This window comes from Astyanax mexicanus, chromosome 8 (assembly GCF_023375975.1).
Source record: "Astyanax mexicanus isolate ESR-SI-001 chromosome 8, AstMex3_surface, whole genome shotgun sequence".
Lineage (NCBI taxonomy): Eukaryota > Metazoa > Chordata > Actinopteri > Characiformes > Acestrorhamphidae > Astyanax > Astyanax mexicanus.
In genome coordinates this window covers 9,874,404-9,896,154 of record NC_064415.1, presented here as the reverse complement: position 1 = coordinate 9,896,154, position 21,751 = coordinate 9,874,404, and the positions used below count along the sequence as shown (strand labels likewise).

The window sequence follows — 21,751 nt, the reverse complement described above, 5'->3', positions numbered from 1 at the left end:
TAAACTGATCCAGGGTGTGTTAGAACAGTGATGACGTGTCTCCTGAATGTCATTAACAGAGAGAAGGATCAGAAGCCGCTGTGACTGTAGACTCTTTAGACACTATAGACTCTTTATAGACTCTTTATAGACTGTGGTGTGTCTCAGTGCGTCACATTTTCAGTGAGGCTGATCAAAGCTGCTCGTCCTGTACTGAAGAGGAGGAGCGTTTTTGACCGAGCTGCTACATACGGCTCTTCAGCTTGAGTGTAATGACGCTCAACAACATGAACATTACTATAATTAACTGGCTTTAAAAGTCAAGAATGAGGATTAGTGATGATCAGAAATATCTGGATGTTTAAAAAAAATACTAATAAAAATAATAATAATAATAAAACATAAAACTTTCCTGGCACCTGGGGCTGGGTATCAAAATTCAGTACTTTTCTGAAAATCACCTGAACCTGCATTCAACATTAAATAGCAACAGTATAAACAACAGAGGTGTGAGAAAATATTAATATATAACTTTGCAATATTGTATCAATTCTTAAAAGCGGTATAGATTTTGAATTAAAAGTTTACAGGTCAAGATTGGTGTCAGAAGTGGATCATACTGTGGTGTGTTTAAACTCCGCCCACTGTTCTTTGATTGCATAAAAAAGTAAAAGTAAAAGTTTCTCAGATTACTTTTACACTAAACTGGCAATAGTATTCTGTGCTGGCCTGCATTGAGCTGCTCAGCCATGAAAACAGACTATATATCATTTGGGGCTAAATGACAAAATAGAAAATTGGATGTAAAACTATTTTTTTTTTTAATATAGCAGTGTGCAATTTTAGTTTTTTAATCTCTGTCCCTCACAATCGAAATTTTAGGAGAAATTTAAAAAATTACATTTTCTTTATTTTTTAATTTTCCATTTTTGCATTTTGCAAGTTGGAAAGAGAGAAAAATGGATGAAACTGAAAATTGAGAGAAGATACAACTTTTTTTTTCCTTAAATGTTTCCTTTCTGTTTGTGAAGGGCTGAAATGAAAAACTAGATGTTCAAATTTTTTTTCTTCACTGTACTGAATTGAAAAATGTTTTAGGTTTTATATCCAATTTTATTAATTTTATTATTTTATTAATGAATTTAACTTGATACAGTCAGAAAATTAAACTGCTAAACGTTACACTGACCTGATGTAACTGTCAAATTAATTCTTCATATTAAATATTTAAATTAATTCTAAGTTGTGTGTTCCTCATAATGATTACAACATTAGTACAAAGCTTCTCTGTCCAATGAAAAACAACTATCTCCATTTTTGTCGATTTTTAGTTTATTACATAATTTGAACAGACAAACTGTCTCTTACACTGTTCCAACATTTGCTTGATGAATGGACCAATAGAAATACTTTTAAATGACCTGAAATAAACTCTTTTTATATTGACTCCCATTGAAAGTTTAGAAGGTTCTTTTCTCTCTCCTGTAAAGTTGCTGTTTTGGAGATACTCATTTTTCATTGGACAGTGACAAAAGACAGATTGGTTTATTAAATTAAATGCTGGAAATCAGATGAAATGCTTTTTCCCTTTTTTTATCCGAATAATCAACTAATTAGCCGAAAACAAAACGGACAGATGAATTATTCATCAAAATAATCATTAGTTACAGAACTAATTGAGATACTGTAAGCAAGATCATATATTGTGGTTATTTTAATTAAAATTTTTAAATAATTTGTCTAAAAATACACCATGATATTTTTTTTTAATCTGAGTAAAAATATATATTTTTTTACTTTTACACAATCATAACAGTTAGATCTAATGGCCGAGTACAATGCTGCTATTAAGTGGGCGGGGCTTAAACACAAACCACTTATTCTTAACTCAACACAACTGTTATATGTAATAAACATCTATTCAAAGAAGGCAACAAAATACATAGTACTGAGTACTGATAGTAAACATCTGTAATCGATACCCAGCCCTGACTTATAATTAAACATTAAATTAAAATAAGGGAAAAAAAACACATCTAAAACACTAAAGAGAATGAAATTATTGGATTAATTTGTAGCTCTTAATATGGTAATAATATTCCAATCATGTTAAAATCATATAATAATTTAATATGGTATTACCAATTACTTTATTAAATGATTGGGAATAATGTTTTACATTAATGATCAAGACCATGTATTCAATTATAGATATATTATTAGAAATGCCAAAAGTCAAGAGATAGCAGTCTGTTATAACGATTAAAACAAAGTGTTACCTCAGGGGATGGCTTGGGAGAGCTCACCCACACCTGTATAGGTTGTGAGGTGTTATCTTGTGAGTGAGGCAGGCCTTTTCCTCGATCCACAGTGTCTCATGTGCACCAGGAATACTGTACCCATCACATTAGATTACACTAACATTACCACCCACAGTGGACAGAGCTGTACAGTGGGTGGTAATGATGGCGACCGGCGGTGTCTGGCTAGAACTGTCCACGTGATCAGACAAGCGACTCCACATGTGTATCCCGCAACATTCTTTTCACTTCTTTGGGACATGGCAAAAGTCACGGGACTCAAGACACTACATTTGAAGGTCATCAATACATGTCAATACATTCTGTGTTATTACTAGAAATGATTGGAAAATTATTCCAACATTAAATGCTACATATACTGCCAGTCAAAAGTTTGGACACACCCGACTCATTTAATGTGTTTTTTTACTTTTAATGATTTTTTTTTTTTTGTAAATTTAATATTAAAGACTATAATGATCAAAGCTATACAGGAAAACATGCTAAATTATTCTGTAAATCTTTTTTTTTTTAAACAAACCAGAATATTTTAAGTTTTATCCTTTAGATTCTTCTAAAAATAGCACATTTATCTTTGAGGACAGATCTGCACACTCTTGGTGAGATTTTAATCTCAGTATCTTCAAGAGGGAGAGTCACCTGGAATAGTTTTCTCAGCGTCTTGAAGGAAGGAGATCCTGGAGGTGCTGAACAATAGTTGCTGCTTTTCCTTCACTTTGCTGTGAAGCTCCAGCTCATCCCAAAATCACCGCAAATCTTAAATTACTAAATCAATGATATATGTGTCCCTTAACTGTTTTCATGTCTTCAATATGAATCCACTATGTAGAAAATATTTTAAATAAATAAAAAAAGAAAAACAACACATTGAATGAGAAGACGTGTCCAAACGTTTGACTGGTGCTGTATGTCGGGTTGTAGAATTGCTAAGATTTTAGTAGGATTTTGTATTGGAGAATCATGTCATGAACAATGCTGCTATTGTTTCTTAGCTTTTTAACAGATGCATGTTTTTTTTGTATTTTTATTCGGAAAGCTCTCGCATGCATTAGTAACGAGAAAAAAAATGCATCAGCAATTCTAGATGAGTAAAGAAAAATCCTACGAAAATCTCAGTGCATTTCATAAAATGAGACAGTAATAACGACAGTAATAAGCATCTGAGTGTCAGTCTGCACGTGAAGAAGATCCTTGCAGACCTGCGATGAGTGTATTTACAGTTGAAATAAGGGAAATCTTCCTGTATAGCTGTTGATTAAAAGAGGTTAAATCTGCTGAGTTGCTTGTAGGAACTTTGCACCCTGATGCCACCAACGAACGGTCAGCACAATATGTCCATCCTCACGTTCCGTATGTACCAGTGCATCTTAAGAAAATTAGAATATCATTGAGAAGGTACTTAATTTCAATAATTCCGTTCAAAAAGTGAAACTCATATTATATAGATGTATTACACAGAGTGATCTATTTTAAGCATTTATTTATTATTTTATTGTTGGTACAATTGCCAAATTGGTACAATTTGGCAGTGTGGGCAGTGTGCCAAGTCCTGCTGAAAAATGAAAGCCGAAGCATGAAGAGCTTGTGTAAGATTTTGTGGGAAAACAAAACTGCACTGACTTTAGACTTGATAATAAAACACAGTGGATCAACACCAGCAGATGACATGACTCTCCATTAAACCATCACTGATCATCAGTAAATTTTACATTTCATTAATAAAAATCAAGGGAGCAGAGTCTGGAGGAAGAGTGGAGAGACACACAGTCCAAGCTGCTCGAGGTCTAGTGCGAAGTTTCCACCAATCAGTGATGGTTTAGAGAGACATGTCTCAATCTTCTGGTGTTGGTCCCAAGTCAGTGCAGGGTTTTCCTGGAAATTGAAATTCCTGCGGATTTCATTTTCCAGCAGGATTTGGCACACAGCCCACACTGCCAAAAGTACCAATTGGTCTTATATAATATTCTAATTTTCAGAGACACTGAAAATTAGAAAAAAATATTAAATAAATAAACGCTTAAATTAGATCACTTTGTGTGTTATACATCTATATAATATATGAGTTTCACATTTTGAATATTGAACTGAATTACTGAAATTAAGTAACTTTTCAATGATATTCACATTTTTTGAGATGCACTAGTATATATATTTACTGTCCCATCTGCTGTGTGGCAGAAAACGTCTTTGAGGAATAGTGGTTGGAGAGGGAGAGAACATGGCACGCTGCATGCATCAGAACATCTTGAGATCCAGTCAGTAGAAAAGTCCGGGGGCAGGCTGGCTCTGCCCGGGTTCAGTGCTGGGAGTTGTGGTCAGTTGGCTGGCTGTGTTTGATCTGCTGCAGTATGTTGTGTTTTGTTGAGTTTTATATAATTATATATATATTTATATATCTGTTCATATTCTCCTCTGTGTTTCCGTGCCTCAGTTCAGCTCAGTAATGGTACAGTACTCACGTCTGCTCACAGTGCGGATCATCAGCCTCTATAGATGCAGCGAGGCCTGCTGAGAGCTGCTGAGCTCCGGGGCCGCAGGTCTCTCCGTACTGCAGATCTCACAGCCCGGCCTCGTCGACTTGTTTATGAACGTGCAGGAAGGGCACGACCAACCCGGCTACACAAAACAACACAAATCCTGATTATCAACCATTCAAAAGAGAATTAAACCTTTAAAGCCTTAAAGTTCTGTATATGAGCCCATACATTCATTTTCACCCTTAAAGCTCCACTAGGTAGGATTGAGATTTTGTGCTCGTGGGCTCCCCCTACAGTTGCAGAGTGTAATAAATGTTTCAGGCGGATTAGTTTCTCTTTCTCGTTTTCTGGCTTTCACAGACATATTCAGTCTTTTTCCAGCCTCTGCCAGAGTGTCTGTATGCTAGTTTGTAAAGAATGAACCAGTAGTTCTTGTAGAACTGTTCGGAAGAACTAAAGGTCGGAAAGCAGGTCGCAGTTCTCGTGAGCGTTGGTCGCGGCCGCCTCGGAAAAATTAAAGAGTCTGGTTTGAGCTCAGAGGAGCTCCGACACAGACACAAGAGCACCGCTTTTCCTCCTATTACACCTCAATGCAGCGCTGCAGTGAGTTTCAAGCTGTAATTTTACTTCTTTAAAAAAGATAAAAAAACAAGAAGAAAAATCCTACCTAGTGGGGCTTTAAACATTACATTACATATCAGTTTTGTGGTACTTAATAAACTATTATTTATAGTACTTTTACATTTATTGGAACATTAATTATAATTTACTGAAAAATGTTAAGTAATTACTATTAATTAAAAGTTATTGATTAATTAGCAGCAAATAACTAAATAATTTTAGTAAATACTTAAAATTAATAAGCAGGTAATGAAAAAATTTAATCAGTAAATAATTTATAGTAAATAGATAATATTTATAAACAGATGCTGAATAATTAGAAGTTGAAAAAGAAGTTATTAACAACAATAATGAAAAATCACAAGCCAATACTTAATAATATGAAGTTACTGAATTACTAGAAATGGATAAATCATTTATAATAATTACAAGTGGATAAATAAGTTACTTAATTTAAAGTAATCCATAATTTTATTAATGTAAATATTAATATTCATTAACAGAGGAAGAAAAATCATTAACATATATAAAACATAGCTGTTACTAAATAATTAATTACAATACATAGTAAATATTAATTACAATACATAGTAGTAAATAATTAAATAATTAAATTGTTAAATAATAAAAGCTAATTAGTGAACATAAGTTACTCTAGATTAAAGTCACACTATTTTTCAGTCATTATAATAAATTAGCAGTTACTAAATAATTAGCAGTTATTTAATAGTAACTAGTTACTGACTACCTTAGAATAACTACAGAATAATTGGTATGAACTGAATAACAGACCATAGCAATAAAATAAATATTAAAAAATAAATAAAATAAATATTAATAAAATAAGGCAAGCTGATGGTTTAGAGGGATAAAATGTATTTAAGTAGCAAACAGTAGAGAACCCTTATTTAGTTATTACTTAAAAAATACTGAGAATTTTATTAGAAAAATAGCAATTCTAGCATAACGCTGCTTTTAAGATGCTGCTGCTTTAGTATCAGTTTAGTGCAGTTCTGTTAACCATCTGAAACAGGACAGAAGAAGCTGAGTTTAGTGTGAAAAATTGAACGGTGGGGTCAGTCAGAGGTTAGTGTGAAAGAGTGAACAGGGTCAGTCAGTACCTGTGTATTGCTGGGGCCTCTCAGCTGCAGCATCTCCAGGTTCATGAGGTCACTGATGCTGTGTTTCTCTGCTGCACTGCTACTGCTGCCTGTTCCATTAAAATACAACCAGTAATATACTGAAGATCACCTCATTTACAGATACACAACATGCATGCATGGTGGTGGTGGTGTATGAGGTGTTAGTAGTGTGCGTTGTGCAGCTACAGTGAGTGGATCAGATACAGCAGCAGTGCTGCTGGAGTTTTTAAACAAACACTGTGTTCACAGAATATTAAAAACGTGCATTCTTTTCCCACTGTTACACAGAAAAAGCCCACCTGTACCAAGTATGTATTGCTGCAGACTGGAGCACCTCCAAAGAGGAGGGGCTTACCTCCAAATGTTAGGTCCACAGCTCCAAAGGGAGGGAGGTTCTCCTTTGGGGCTTACCTCCAAGTGGGAAGTCCACCAACAGTATACGGCTCGAGACTGGGAGCGCGTTTGTGCGCGAGACCTCTCTCACCACGGCTCCGGCGAATGTCATAATAAAAGTCTTCCGTGATTATTATTATTACTTTTATTCTATTACATCAAATTTAATGTTATATAGAATGTACTATCACATTATATTATATTATATAAAAGTCTACATCGTAAGGCAGGGAGACCTCACTCAACACAGCTCCATTTCTCTGCCGAATGCCACAAAAAAAGTCCTCCGTGATTAAAAAGCTCATGGATGTCAATAAATATATTAGTCAACAATGAATGATTATTTATATTTCTTAAATGTCAATATAATAAAATATGTGTAGTGTGTATGTATTTATAATATTATTGGCTATGAATAAACAACTGCCTTAATTATTTAGATCTTTACTATTTTATAATTTGAAAAATTCACAGCATGGCAAATGTTTAAACGTTTTAAATAAATAAAATGTGGTTGCAATGTGCACAACATGCTTTTAGACTCTTAGAAAATGCATTTTAAAATAAATAAACATTCAATAAAATAAATAGATTAATTAATTAACCTTTGGGGCTATTTACAAGCACAAAACGTTGTGAAAAACACCATACCGCGTAACACCAAACACCATCCTACTTGGAGGTAGGCTCCGCCTGTTTGGAGGTATGTTCCTCCCCTTTGGAGGTGCTCCAGGCTGCAGCTATACCCTTCTCACCTGTACTGGAGTGGTGCAGCCTGGGTGGCAGCGTGCTGTAGCCCCTCCAGTCATGGCTGGCGGGGCCGCTGCCCGCCGCTGCAGTGGGGGTTGGGTTTGGCGCTGGTTTGGGGGCGGGCGTGAGGAGGGCGCTCTCCTGGTCCTGCTGGCACTGCTGTCGGCTGAGGCGGGCGTGTCGTGCTGAGAGGAGGTAGAGGAAGGCCGTGTCACCATCCCGGCACACGCCGTACGACGCCAGCGAGCGCTGATCAGAGCACAAACACTGCCCTATGACCCAGCGCTGCACCCGGGGGTGGAAGCCGTATTCTGCAAACATCTGTAACAGAGACAGAAAGAGAAGTGAACTGTACACGATGTGCCCAAATGTTTCTAATTAATGCTTCTAATTAATGCTTCTAATTAATGCACACCAAATGCAATAGAATAGCACTCTCTGGAACAGATAAATTAACCAATTAAAAATAAATTAACCTATTGGCAACACACCTGCAAAGCCCCAAAGTACTTCCAAACTTCTGTTTTACAGATACCTAAATGCAATACTGTGAGATTTGGTCAAACTTACTAACACTATCTCCATCATTATTATTTCTGCTTAAATTTCCATTTTTTTTTTCAAAAATGAAGGTTATATAATTACAGAATGTGTTGTTACTTAATCTGTGTTCATAATGTTTTGGCTCATTTGTGTACAGTTCCTGTATTTTTCGCGAAAAAAGTATTTTTCGTAACTAAGTTAAGTGAACAAATTTGTAATTCTTTATATATATAAAAAAACAACAAAAAACAAAAGGAAAATATATATATATATTTTTTTTTTAAGTTAAAGAAGCACTCAAATGTTAATCTACACAGTGTAGATCTTTCTCTCCTGAAACCTGTTTATTTGGGTGAGTAAATTGCTTTGGTTTATTTACAGTGAGCTTCGATTTTCAGATTTTCACTATGGCTTGGTGCAGCAGCATTAGCATTAGCATTAGCGGCTAGCCACTAGCGTTAGTCACAGTTAGTGCTAGTAAATGCCGCCCGACAGCGCTACACTGAGGAACCCTGTCAGTCCAAAATATATTATTATAAAATATCCGCCTCTGAATGGCAAAAGAGTTAGCGCTTTAGTGAGGTTATTGGCTAATGCTAATGCTAATGCTGCTTCAGCAGTGCTACCCAGGGTTACAGCAGGGTTAGCAGCAGGCTACAGGCTGATAATACCGCTAAATGAGGTAAAAAAAATCAAATAAAAAGCTAGCACTTAGCATGATTAGCTGCTAATGCTAATACTTCTCCATCCTCAGTGCTGGAGAACTTGTCTTTTCTTGTCTTGTCACCTAATGGCTAAAGAAGGGGACTTGGTACCAAAATCTCATCAAACCTCTAGACCAGCAGGAACAGGTGGTGAACAATTGTGACAAAAGTGGCCTAGTTGTGACTTAATAAAGTTTAATAACGTCATCCCACATTTGCACAGAAACGTGAATGGCTGCCAGCTCCAAAAAAGAGCTTTTAAAATATTCTGAGCTGCACTTCTGGACATATGGGAAAAACCTGGTGTCCACACGCTTTTAAATGTGCAGGACTGAATATCACTCACCTGCTGTTTGAGAGAAGCTACAGTCATGTGGGGAACGACTTTCACTGTGACACAACAAGACGACGTCGCATCTTCAACCGCAACTGCCAGACTACAAAAAAAAAAAAGACAAGACAGATACATTATTAACAGTGATAGTGAATAGTTTATTTACTACCAATAATCTATTTAACTTTATTTTTAGGGATGCACGTTGATATCAGAAGTGCATCAGTACAGCTTTGGCAGATATTTTAAAATTATATTTGCCAACGTATTTATTGTATTCCAGAAAAAGACACATTTCTATACATTACTAAAATTGGCCGACACTGGCCATGCTGCTTTAAAATAATTTACAATACATTTACAATACATTTAAGCTAGTTTTTAAAAGTATTTATATAAGGTTAAAATAAATATACCAGGCTGTGTTGTCTCTCTGTAAGTCATAAATGTGTATATTGTATCGGCAGATATACAGCTTTAAAAAATAATATTAAAGAGACCACATAAAAATGGATAGTTTCTTTGATTTTACCAAATTTTAAACATCTGGAAAATAATCAAGAGGAAGATGGATGATCACAAGCCATCAAACCAAACTGAACTGCTTGAATTTTTGCACCAGGAGTAAAGCAGCATAAAGTTATCCAAAAGCAGTCTGTAAGACTGGTGGAGGAGAACATGATGCCAAAATGCATGAAAAAAAACTGTGATTAAAACCAGGGTTATTCCATCAAATATTGATGTCTGAACTTATAAAACTTTATGAATATGAACTTTGTTTTGTTTGCGGTTTTATTTGAGGTCTGAAAGCTCTGCATCTTTTTTTGTTCTTTTTTTCAGCCATTTCTCATTTTCTGCAAATAAATGCTCTAACTGAGAATAATATTTGGAATTTGGGAGAAATGTTGTTCGTAGTTTATAGAATAAAACAACAATGTTCACTTAACACAAGCATAAACCTATAAAGAGCAAAATCAGAGAAACTGATTCAAAAACTAAAGCGGTTTCTTTTCATTTTTTCCAGAGCTGTATATATACACGTGTAATATTGGCATCGGCTCAGAATTCCCACATTGGTGTATCTCTATTTATTTTCAAAGAGAAGTTTGCTGCATGTTACTATTGTAAGGGATCAAAAGATAAAATATATAATACTTAAATCAACCTCAAATATTCAAATATCTTAACTTAAATTATCTTAAAAAACTGCTTATACAGTGATTCCCTCACCTGATCTCCCCGTCTTCAAAGTTATTCACAGCGGGCTGAATAGTCAGGGTCATCTGGTGGTGTGCGAGCGCTGTAGCGTGCTGCACTGCGGCCTGGGTGTCTCCAGCTTCTATAGCTCTAGCCAGCTCAGCACACAGCTCCTCTAAAGAAACACAATAATGAAGGAATGCAAAAGAATGTGGTAACAGGGCACAAAGAGTGGACCAATAGAATTTCTTTACACTATTTTGGCAAGTAAAGTGCAGACAGTCTTGTATACAGTACTGATTTTCTGGATTCATTGTTAAACACAATTAACTGCTTAATTAAAATAATATTAGAATAGTAATGTTAAGCTTTTACTTCCAGGTATTTACATCTGAATCTGATAGACAGTTCAAAGATAGCACCTTTGTGACTGTCAGGTGTGTTTTGTTGTCCAGGTGCGTCCTAATAAATTGATTATTCAAACAATAAATAGCGCAGAATGTCTATGTCCAATTTCAGATTTGGGTTTTATCTGTGCAGACTGTGCTTTTGTAGTTAGAGGAGTAACCAACATAGAAACCAAAAAGTTGTCTATGGGTGAAAAATAAGCAACTGTGATGCTAAAAGAAAGTGGAAAATCATATTAGTAACATTGGGTCAAATATCGGCCATAGCCAGAACAATTGTTTGGAATTTTCTGGAGAAGAAAGTCGTCACTGGTGTACTAAATACAGGTAATGAACTGGCAGACCAAGGAAAACCACAGCATTTGATGACAAACATCGTAAGTGCTGCCATGAAAGGGCAGGGGGGGGGAGATCAGAATCTTCTATCCACAAAAGACTTCAAGAACAAAAGTACAGAAACTTCATCAGAAGAAAAATAAGAAAAAAATAGGAAGGACAGGCTGGAATTTACCAAAAACTACAAAGACAAATCTTCACTGTGGCAAAAGTTCGGAGAAAGAAAGTTTCAGACATACAAGCTGTACAATGAATTTAGACGTCTACAGAAAGAGTTTGCCTGTCAATTTAAAGAAAGATGCATCTAAAATCCTTCATCATGCAGCAAGAAATGAGTTTATGAGGGTCAAGCAGTAGGAGCTTTTAGACAAGCCAATCTAGCCAACAGAGCATTAATTGTACCTGCTAAAGAGGAGACTTTAGCAGATACAAACAAACATCAATTGAAAGAGACTAAACAAAAGCCTTACAAAAGAAGAATTCATTATTAAGCTGTGGAGCAGTAGAACTGTTCTCTGGAAAAATGAAGCTTCAGTTTTTTTTCTTACACTGTATGTTGGAGAGTTGGAAAGAGACAAATACTCCAGTATAAGCAGGATAAACTTTTTTATATCCTTAATTCCAGAAACTATAAAAGAGCAGCTGTCCCAATACTTTTGTCCATATAATGTACATCTCAGACACTTGAAAGGTGCTGCTATTTACTACAGGATAATCCAAGCGATTTGCTAATAATAAAAAAAACAAAAACAAAAGGAAAACACCTTAACTTTTATTGGAAGTAAAATGTGAAATAAACTTTTAGAAATAAAACTTTTAGAACATGTCTATTGGCCCAGTCACCATGAAATTTGTGTCAAAAAGCAAAAAAAAAAAAAAACTGAAAAATCTGTGTAAATTGAAGATTCTGTGTAATATCTACAGGTGAATCAAAATGAGCTTTACAATTTGACGCATCCCTAATAAAGCTGCAGGGGGTGTTTGTATCAGGATTTGTATCATCACTCACCTTTATCCGACAATGACAAGACTGTATTTTTCTCCACAGGCTTCAGATAGTGCACTTCATCATCAGTGGGATGAGAGGAAACGTTGGCGACTGGAGGAAAGAGAGGTTTTAAAAAGAGGATAACAAAACAGAATAATGGAATAATGACCCGCAACAAGAGGAAATTGGACAAATATCTAGCAAATTTATGTCACAATATATTTCTTGATGTCAGTTGATATGATATAATATCACTAATTGATATCGAAACAGAATAAATACACTGCTGGCACTGCCAGCCTACAGAAAGCTATAATGTTCTGCCCTTTGTGCTCAGCTTGAATGCAGTGAACTGAGGCAGAATCCTGCAATGAACATCAGTCAGTAACAGATGCTGTAAACACTAAAATATACTATATTTTATATATATATATATTATATATTATATATATATAGCTGCACCTTTATTCACCTAAGCATTACATTTAGTCTTTTTTTTAAAAGAAATATAGGGTATAGTTACTCCTTACAACAGGGGTGCGCAGAAAAACGGGCCAAAGAGTCTAAAAGCGGAGAGGGTGCGCATTTCTAGCGCAGAAAAACCAAAGGCCAAAGAGTCTAAAATTTGCCGTAATTAAGGAGTTTTATGTTAAGAGACATCATGAAATTAAACATCAACTTGAAAAATCTTAGTTTACACAACACTGTCAAAGATAAAGATAAGTAAAGTCAAGTAAAAATGGTGTGTAAATGAAATAATCAGGAAAATGTATTATTTAAAGTGGTATATTTCATTATTTGTTTTATTACAGAGTCTGTGGCCCATGACTTCAAATATATTTCTCCTTCTGGCCCCCAACAAAAAAAATTGGACACCCTTGCTTTACAACATATTTGAGTAGCCTAAGCCTTTCCGAAAATCCCTGACCCTGTACCCTCACCACCACCACCACCCAGTGGTGAGATCTGCTGAAATAACTAGTCCTGTTCCTTACTAGTGTTGCATAATGCGTCTTATAATCCGGTGCACCTTATAGTGTGAAAAATACAATATATTTGATTATTGTCTAGTCCAGTCTAAACGTTTAAATACACTTTTAAATATTTCCACTGCGTTGTATTTGGTGATGTGAGGCTTAGATGCACCTACTCCATAGAAACCCATTCATGAAACTCTTTACACTCTGCTGTTAAGAGAAAGAATAAGAGAATGCTGAATAAGAGAAAGTGATATATATATATATATATATATATATATATATATATATAAAAAGAGTATAAACTCTGACCTCGGTGAGCTTCCCTCAGTGATGACAGCATGACGGTGGCCCACTCCTGAGCCTCCTGCTCACTGCGGAAGGTGAAGCTGTAGGTTTCGTGAGGAGGTTTGATGACACACAGCTCGTGACAGCGAGGCGACTTGATCTCATACCGCACTGTGCACAGCTCAAACTCCGCTAGAGACTGAGATGAGAGAGAGAGAGAGAGAGAGAAAGAAAGAAAGAGAGAGAGAGAGAGCGAGAGAGAGAGAGGAAAAAAATACTGATTAAAAATATTTAAATCTAACCATGGGTACCAAAAGTCCCATTTCTCTTTTGATCTCCCCACCTCTGCATTTGTCTCCCACTCACTCACTCCCATTTTCACTCTCCACTTCTCTCTCTCTCTCTCTTCATCTCCCTTTTTTTGTTCTCTTACTCTGACTCTATTTCCTGCCTTTTTATATCCAACACGACTTTCTCTCTCTCTTTCTCTACCTTTGACTCACACTCTCCCTATTTTTATTTCTCTCCTCTTCCTTTGCCTCCCTCCCTGCATCTATTCTTCTAGTTGTTTTTTTTTCTCTATCACTCTCTCTCTCTATCCCAGCATTTCACTCTATTTTTCTCTCTTTTACACACTCTCCCAACTACTTTGTCCGTTTCCCTCTCTTTTTATCTTTCATTGCACCAATTCTTTCTTTCTCTTTTCATCTCTCTACCATTTTCTTCTGTTTATCTCTCCTCCACATTTACAATTTTATTTATGTTCATATCTCTCTCCCTCCTTTCTTTCTGCTTATTTCTCTCTTTCTGTCTCTCTCTCTTATATTTTCTCTTTCCATCCTCTCTTTCGTTCTGATTCTATATCTTTTTATCCCACTCTCACCTCCTCTCTCTGTCTCCCATTTTGTTCAGTTTATCTCTCCCCATATCTCTCCTTCCTTTCCTTCTCCCTGTCTGTTTCTTTCTCTGTCTCTCTCTCCCTCTTTTTCTTATGTCTCTGTTTCTCTCTACTCCCCTTGTTTCTGTTTATCTTTCTCCTCCTCATCTATATCCCCTCTTTCTTTCTTTCTTTCTGTCTATCTCTCTCTCTTACCCCACTCTCTCCCCCTTTCCTTCTTTCTGCCTGTTTTTGTTCTTCTTTTCTGTTTATGTATCTCCTCCTTCTTTTGCCCTTCTTTCTCTCTTTATGTTTATCCTCCTTCTCTTTTTATCCCCCCTCGCTCTTTCCTTATTTATGGCAGTCTCTATCTCCCATTTCTTTCTGTCTATCTCTCTTCTTACTCCACTCTCTTCTTCTATCTGTCTGTCTCTGTCTTTCCTTTCAGTTTATCTCTCTTCCTCTTTTTGCCTCTCTCTCTCTCTCTATTTATATCAGTGTAGCTTTATTAAATGCCTGTGTGAGGTAACGTTACAGTGTTGCCCTCGCATTATAACAGTTAACAATGATGATGATAAAGCATAAACACATATAACAGAATACTCTCTCTCTCTCTCTATGGTGTGTGAATAAGTTAGTACACTAGTGAACAGTAGTACTAGTGAGGGGGTCAGCAGTAGTTACCCGGATGTGTCCGGAGCTGGGGGTGTCTCTGAGGGACAGGTGGAAGTCTCCGGGCCGCTCCGGGTTCATGCTGAGCTGCAGGCGGAGGCTCTCGGATCCCGCAGCCGCTCCGGAGCTCAGCACCGCCCGCACCCGCACCGACATCAGCACCGTCAGTCCGCCCGCCATCTCAACCACCCGACCCACAGCACCAGGAGCAGCAGCGGGGCTAGGAGCGCGCTGTCATCATCTTCATCATTACCATCATCATCATCTTCATCATCATTCTCACCTTCATCATCCTCCTCCTCCTCCTCCTCCTCACAGCAGCGCACGAGACCAGACACCACAACAGGAAGCTGGTCCGCCCGATATTTACCTCCCCCCGCTGCCTTGACAGCAGCGCGGATGTGGCCCGGTGTTCCGTCGCTTTACGCTACCCGCCGATATGTGCTTCTTAGCGGCAGTGCGCATGCGCTGAACCAGATTTTTTAATGTTTTTTCTAGGGTAAATAAATTCGCTTTATGGTGTCTTGACACCAAATTATGAAAATAGAACTAGTATACTGTGAACAGCCTAAAGAACTACAAATATTACTGTACTATTGTTTATTATGACCCTCTAAAATTGGCACTTAAATACTGAAAAAGAGAAAATTGCCTGTTCTGCATATTTCCTGTTGCCCTAACTCCACATTATCAAATAGTCTCTTGAAATTGGCTCAAATTATACAAATAGAACTACTATACTGTGAATAGCCTAAAGAACTACAAATATTACTGTACCATTTTTTATTATGACCCTCTGAACTTGGCACTTAAATACTAAATAAGAGAAAATAGCTTGTTTTGCATATTTCCTGTCCCCCTAACTCAACATTTATAAATAGTCTGCTGAATTTGACACCAAATTATAAAATCAGAACTACTGTACTGTGAATAGCCTAAAGAACTACAACTATTACTGTACCATTGTTTATTAGGACCCTCTGAATTTAGCACTTAAATACTGAATAAGAGGAAATTGCCTGTTCTGCATATTTCCTGTTGCCATTTTTTTATTATGACCCTCTGAACCTGGAATTTGAGAGGATTAAAGGAGAATAAATTGCCTGTTTTCATTGGCCCTAATTCCAGATGTTCAAATAGTCTGTTGAAGTTGACACCAAATTATGAAAATACTGTGACTGTGAATAGCCTAAAGAACTAGAAGTATTGCGGTACCATTTGAGAAGATTAATTAAAAATGAATAGCCTGTTCATGTTTCCAGTTGCTTTAACTCCGGATTATCAAATAGTCTGTTAAATTTGACACGAAATTATGAAAATATGATTATTAGACTTTGACTAGCCCAAAGAACTACAAATATTACTGTACCATTTTTTATTATGACCCTCTAAACTTGGCATTTGAGAAGATTAAAGGAGAATAAATCGCCTGTTTCCATTTGCCCTTATTGCAGATTTTCAAAGTCTGTTAAATTTAAATTAGGAAAATAGAGCTACTATACTGTGAATAGCCTAAATAACTACAAATATTACTGTTTTTTATTATTACCCTCTATTATTACAGAATAAGAGCAAATTTCCTGTTCTTCATATGTCCTGTTGCCCTAACTCCAGATTATCAAATAGTCTGTTGAATTTGATACCAAATTATAAAAGTGAAAAACTACTATACTATGAACAGCCTAAAGAACAACATATATTACTGTACTATTTTATTATGAACCTCTGAAATTGGCATTTAATACAATATTGGAGTAGAATAAATTGCCTGTTCTACATTTTTCCAGTTGCTCTGACCACCTGACGATAGTAAATCTGTTAAGATTGCACTGTTATTGAATCAACATATAATGCATCAAGTTTTGATAACTGAAAAAATGAGTATAAATTGCATTATTAGTTTATTATTGAAATATTTCATTCTGCCACATTTATTTGAAAAATATATTTTGACACAGAAAAACACACAAAAACTGTTTCATATTATATAATATAATATAATATTTCAGTGATAAAATAATAATGCAAGTTATACTTAATTTTTTTAGTTCAAAACTTGATGCATCATACGTTGATTCAATATAAAAGCAATTTTAACAGTTTTCCTATATTCAGATGGTCAAAGAACAACAATACTACCAGTTTTGTCAAGTTCAGAGGATCATAATAAAAAGGGCACAGTAATATATGTTGTTATTTAGGCTATTCACAGTCTACTAGTTTCAATTTTTTATTTGGTGTCAAATTCAACCGACTATTTGATAATCTGTAGCTAGGGCAACAGGTAAATTATTACTTTATTCTCCTTTTATATTTTTAAATACCAAGTTCGGAGGGTCATAATAAAAAATGGTACAGTAATATCTGTAGTTCTTTAAGCTATTCACAGGATACTAGTTCTATTTTCATAATTTGGTGTCAAATTCGACAGACTAGTTGATAATCTGGATTTAGGGCAACTGGAAATATGCAGAACAAGCATATTGTTCTTACTCAATATTTCTTAAGTGCTGAGTTCAGGGGATCATAATAAAAAAATGGTACAGTAATATTAGTAGTCCTTTAGGCTATTCATAGTATACTAGTTCTATTTTCATAATTTGGTGCAGATGGACGATATCATCATTTATGACCCAACAGTAGCCACGCCCACTTTTTTGTTTTTCCAGAAACATGCACTGACCTTCTTTAGGTCCCCTTACCTAAAACTTTAGCAGGGACTGTACAGAAAAAGATCAAATCGGGTATATAATTATATGAATTAGAGAGTCAGGGATGAAAATTAAAATGTCCTACTGCTACAAATATGCCTAATTGGCATATTATTATATTATTTATTATTATTATATTATATATATATATATATATATATATATATATATATATATATATATATATATAATTAACTATATATATATATATATATATATATATATATATATTCTACTATTCTATTATCTAGGTTACAGCTTGTCTTAGTTTTTTTTCTACATGTCTGTAGATATATAGTAATTTTAAACCTTTCATGTTATTCATGCAAATAGAATAAGCCTGCTCATTGTGCCTGTGGAAACATGCTCATTGTCAACCAGTGTCAGGCACGTTACTTTGAAAAAGTAATTAGTTATATTTACTAGTTACTTCTCCAAAAAAGTAACTGAGTTACTAACGGAGTTACTCCACTATAAAAGTAACTAGTTACCAGTAAAAGTAAATATTGCCTTACTTTTGTTACTCGCCCCTTAAAAAATGTACAAAAGAAAATAAATTATGTAATTTCTATTATTATTAGAAAAATAACAAACGAAAATAAACCCAAAATGTTGACAAAAATATAATCTTAACGAATTTCAAAACATAGAAACGAAAAACGTTAAAACCGTATTAATATAACAATTTAAAGCAAAAAGTTATAAAGATTTAGCGTCAGTCATAAGGAAAGCGCGCGGCATTGCGATAAAAAAAAAAAGTTTTAAATAAGGTCCTATCAAGTGAAGTAAAATATATGGTATTAAATTCACATATTTATTGATATTTAATCAAGAGAAATCAGGCAAAATGCGCTGCGCTCTCTCTCTCTCTCTCTTCCGCAGCGCAGAGCTGAATTCAGCGCGAGGCTAGAAATAATTTGAAAACTCAGTTTAGTTAAATAAATTAAGATGAGTAAGGACCTGTAAAGTTAATCAAATAATGTCAAATATAAATGATAGGTTGAGGTTTTGGGGAGCTGTTTCAATTATTTGAAACTGAAACTAACTGAAACTTTTATTATTCTTTGAAGCCTTTGATTGTGTTTTAAATTAGTTTATATTTTATATTAATTATTTTTTATTCATTTTAAATATTTTTATTATTTTATTTATCAAATTATTCTTTTCTTCATAAGATATAAATTCTTTATTTTTTATGTATCAATTTTTTATTATCTTTTTAAGTCAAGTCAAGTCAAGTCAAGTCAAGTAGTTTTATTGTCAATACTGCATATGTACAGGACATACAGAGAATTGAAATTACGTTACTCTCCTTCCCAATTTTACAGCAAGTACAGATAATAGATATAATAAAGGAGAATGGGAGACACTATGAGTACAATACAGCAGGGACACAAATAGACATACATGAGACAAAAACAAGGTGCAGTGGTGTGGGGGAGGAATAGATATATAAATATAATAAATAAGTAAAAATAGATATATAATTATAATATAAAAGAGTGGGAGACACTATATGTTCAATACAGCAAGACACAATAAACATACGTAAGACAATAGTGCAATATTGATGGTGATTGAGATGGAATGACAGTAAAAATAGTAAATAACAGTAGTGCAAATACGGTATATGGTATATAGCTTAAGAATGGTAAAGTGAATGGGTGCGTAAGTCCTTAAAGTTCACAGTTTAATTAAGTGGAATTAAAGTGCGTATTGACAGTGCAAGTATATCAGTAGTGCAGGTGTTGTGTAGTGCAAGTCCGTTTGGAAGGGACCAGTACTTTGTGCATTGTAGTGCAGAGTTTCAGTACTTTATTAGTGGGGGGGTTCAGGATGCTGAGTGAGTGTGTGCTGGGGGCAGGATTGGGATGGGGGGTAGAGCAGGAAGAGAGTTCAGCATCCTCACAGCCTGATGGATGGGGCTGTCTCGCAGTCTGCTGGTCCTGAAGGCATTTCTGGCCTTCAGGAGCTTGTGGACCTCTCCTGTCAGCCATGGTTTCTGATTCGCTCGAACAGTGACGGTCTTGAGGTCGGTTACATCATCAGTGCACTTGGTGGCAGAGACAGTTTCTGTGTACTCCTGAATGTCTGTGGAGTTGTTGTGGGTGGCAGCCTCTCTGAACATATTCCAGTCTGTTGTGCTGAAACAGTACTGAAGTGCCTCTGAGGAACCCTCTGGCCACACTCGTACCTGCTTAAGAACTGGTTTGGTGACTTTAACCAGTGGTCTGTAAGCTGGCATTAGCATAATGGTGAGGTGATCAGAGGCTCCCAGGTGGGGGAGGGGGGAGGCTCGGTAGGCTCCTCTGTGTGTAGTAAAGACCTGGTCCAATATGTTGTTTCCCCTGGTTGGAAAGTCTATGTGTTTAAAAAGTCCAGAAAACACACTCTTTGGGTCTGCATGGTTGAAATCTCCAGCCAGAATGAGAAAAGCATCTGGGTGTGCTGTCTGCTGTTCACTGATGTACTGGTACAGTTCATTCAGTGCTTTACTCCTCACGCTGTTGTTGGAGGTCGGAGGGATGTAAACAGCAGCGATCAGCACGGCGGAGAAATCTCTCGGTAGATAGAACGGACGGCATTTGATAATCATCAGTTCCACTACCGGTGAGCAGTGTTTACAGACCACAACAACGCTCCGACACCAAGCATCGCTGATGTAAACACAGAGCCCGCCGCCGCGGCTCTTACCTCCGTGTCCTATTTTTCCTTACTTACGTGTATATTTTATTCGTCTATAGTAAGTGTCAGTTTTTATTTCTAATTTCTAATCTAATTTTCTTTAGGCTATTCACAGTATACTAGTTCTATTTTCATAATTTAGTGTCAAATTCAACAGACTATTTAAAAATCTGGAGTTAGGGCAAATGGAAACACAAAGAAAAGGCTATTTATTCTTATACAGTATTTCCTAAGTGCTAAGTTCAGAAGGTCATAAAAAAAAACTGTACAGTAATATTTGTAGTCCTTTACGCTAATCACAGTCTGATAGTTCTATTTTCACAATTTGATGTCAAAATAAAAAACTGTACAGTAATATTTGTAGTTCTTTAGGCTATTCACAGTATAGTAGTTCTATTTTAATAATTTGGTGTCAAATTCAACAGACTATTTAATAATGTGGAGTTAGGGGAACAGGAAATATGGAGAACAAGCAATTTGCTCTTATTCAGTGCTAAGTTCAGAGGGTCATAATAAAAAATGGTACAGTAATATTTGTAGTTCTTAAGGCTGTTCACAGGATACTAGTTCTATTTTCATAATTTGGAGTCAAATTCAACAGGCTATTTGATAATCTGGAAATACCCAGAACAGGCAATTTATTCTCAACATATATTCTTTAAATGCTAAACTCGTTTTGCTTAGCCAAATCTTGCTAAACCCCAAAAGTCTTTTTTTGATTGGTTTGATTGATATAAACACACACACATATATATAAGCTTCATACGCTGCAGTAGACTTAGTTACTCAGATAAATATTTATATATATATATATATATATATATACGTATACATATATATACCTCTCAAATAGTGTGCAACAAAAACCTTTACTGTTAAACTAATCACCTGCGTAACTAAGTCTACTGCAGAGTGTGAAGCTTTTAGTTTCTTGATCACATTACCATTCCACCTTAAAACACATTTCCATTCCACCTTAAGAGTTTCCCTAAATTAAAACAAAATTTCTCTACGTTAAAAAACAGTTCCCTTTTTAGACCCCAATACGCCCCATCATTCGCACCCTGACACTAATAGATAATGAAATAAATAAACAAGAATTTATTTACATAAAGAGAGGGAACCCCCCCCACCCCCAAACAGCGGAAGAGTGATGACGTCATGAGTGATCTGAGTCATAAGTCATCTCGCTACCATCATTGCCTTTTATTCTTTTTATATTTTATAATTTATGTTTGTCATACTAATAGCCTTTTATTCTTTTCTTTTGTTGTTTTTTTTTTTATGCACTTGCAGAATAAAACCTCATTCTGCAAGTTTCAGCCGGAGCACTGAGTTCTACTGTTTCC

At 35.6% G+C, this 21,751-nt stretch overlaps 1 protein-coding gene across 1 annotated transcript; it reads right to left on the bottom strand.

The window, feature by feature from the left end:
* Positions 1 to 996: 996 nt before the first annotated feature.
* sharpin (SHANK-associated RH domain interacting protein) lies at positions 997 to 15,553 on the bottom strand. Its single transcript, XM_022678152.2, has 8 exons — positions 15,019 to 15,553; positions 13,482 to 13,656; positions 12,214 to 12,303; positions 10,495 to 10,636; positions 9,277 to 9,367; positions 7,689 to 8,004; positions 6,520 to 6,608; positions 997 to 4,916 (listed from the first exon to the last, which is right to left on the bottom strand). Exons 1-8 carry the CDS (start codon positions 15,184 to 15,186, stop codon positions 4,788 to 4,790), a joined length of 1,200 nt encoding a protein of 399 aa, XP_022533873.2. The 5' UTR covers positions 15,187 to 15,553; the 3' UTR covers positions 997 to 4,787.
* Between the last annotated feature and the right edge of the window lie 6,198 nt (positions 15,554 to 21,751).

Excerpts from the sequence above, each read along its gene's own strand:
- sharpin (XM_022678152.2), bottom strand. The coding sequence starts at position 15,186 with ATGGCGGGCGGACTGACGGTGCTGATGTCGGTGCGGGTGCGGGCGGTG. Across the intron at positions 10,637-12,213 it reads CTTGTCATTGTCGGATAAAG|AGGAGCTGTGTGCTGAGCTG; the intron begins GTGAGTGATGAT and ends GTGTTTCTTTAG. Across the intron at positions 9,368-10,494 it reads TTTGAAGACGGGGAGATCAG|TCTGGCAGTTGCGGTTGAAG; the intron begins GTGAGGGAATCA and ends TTTTTTTTGTAG.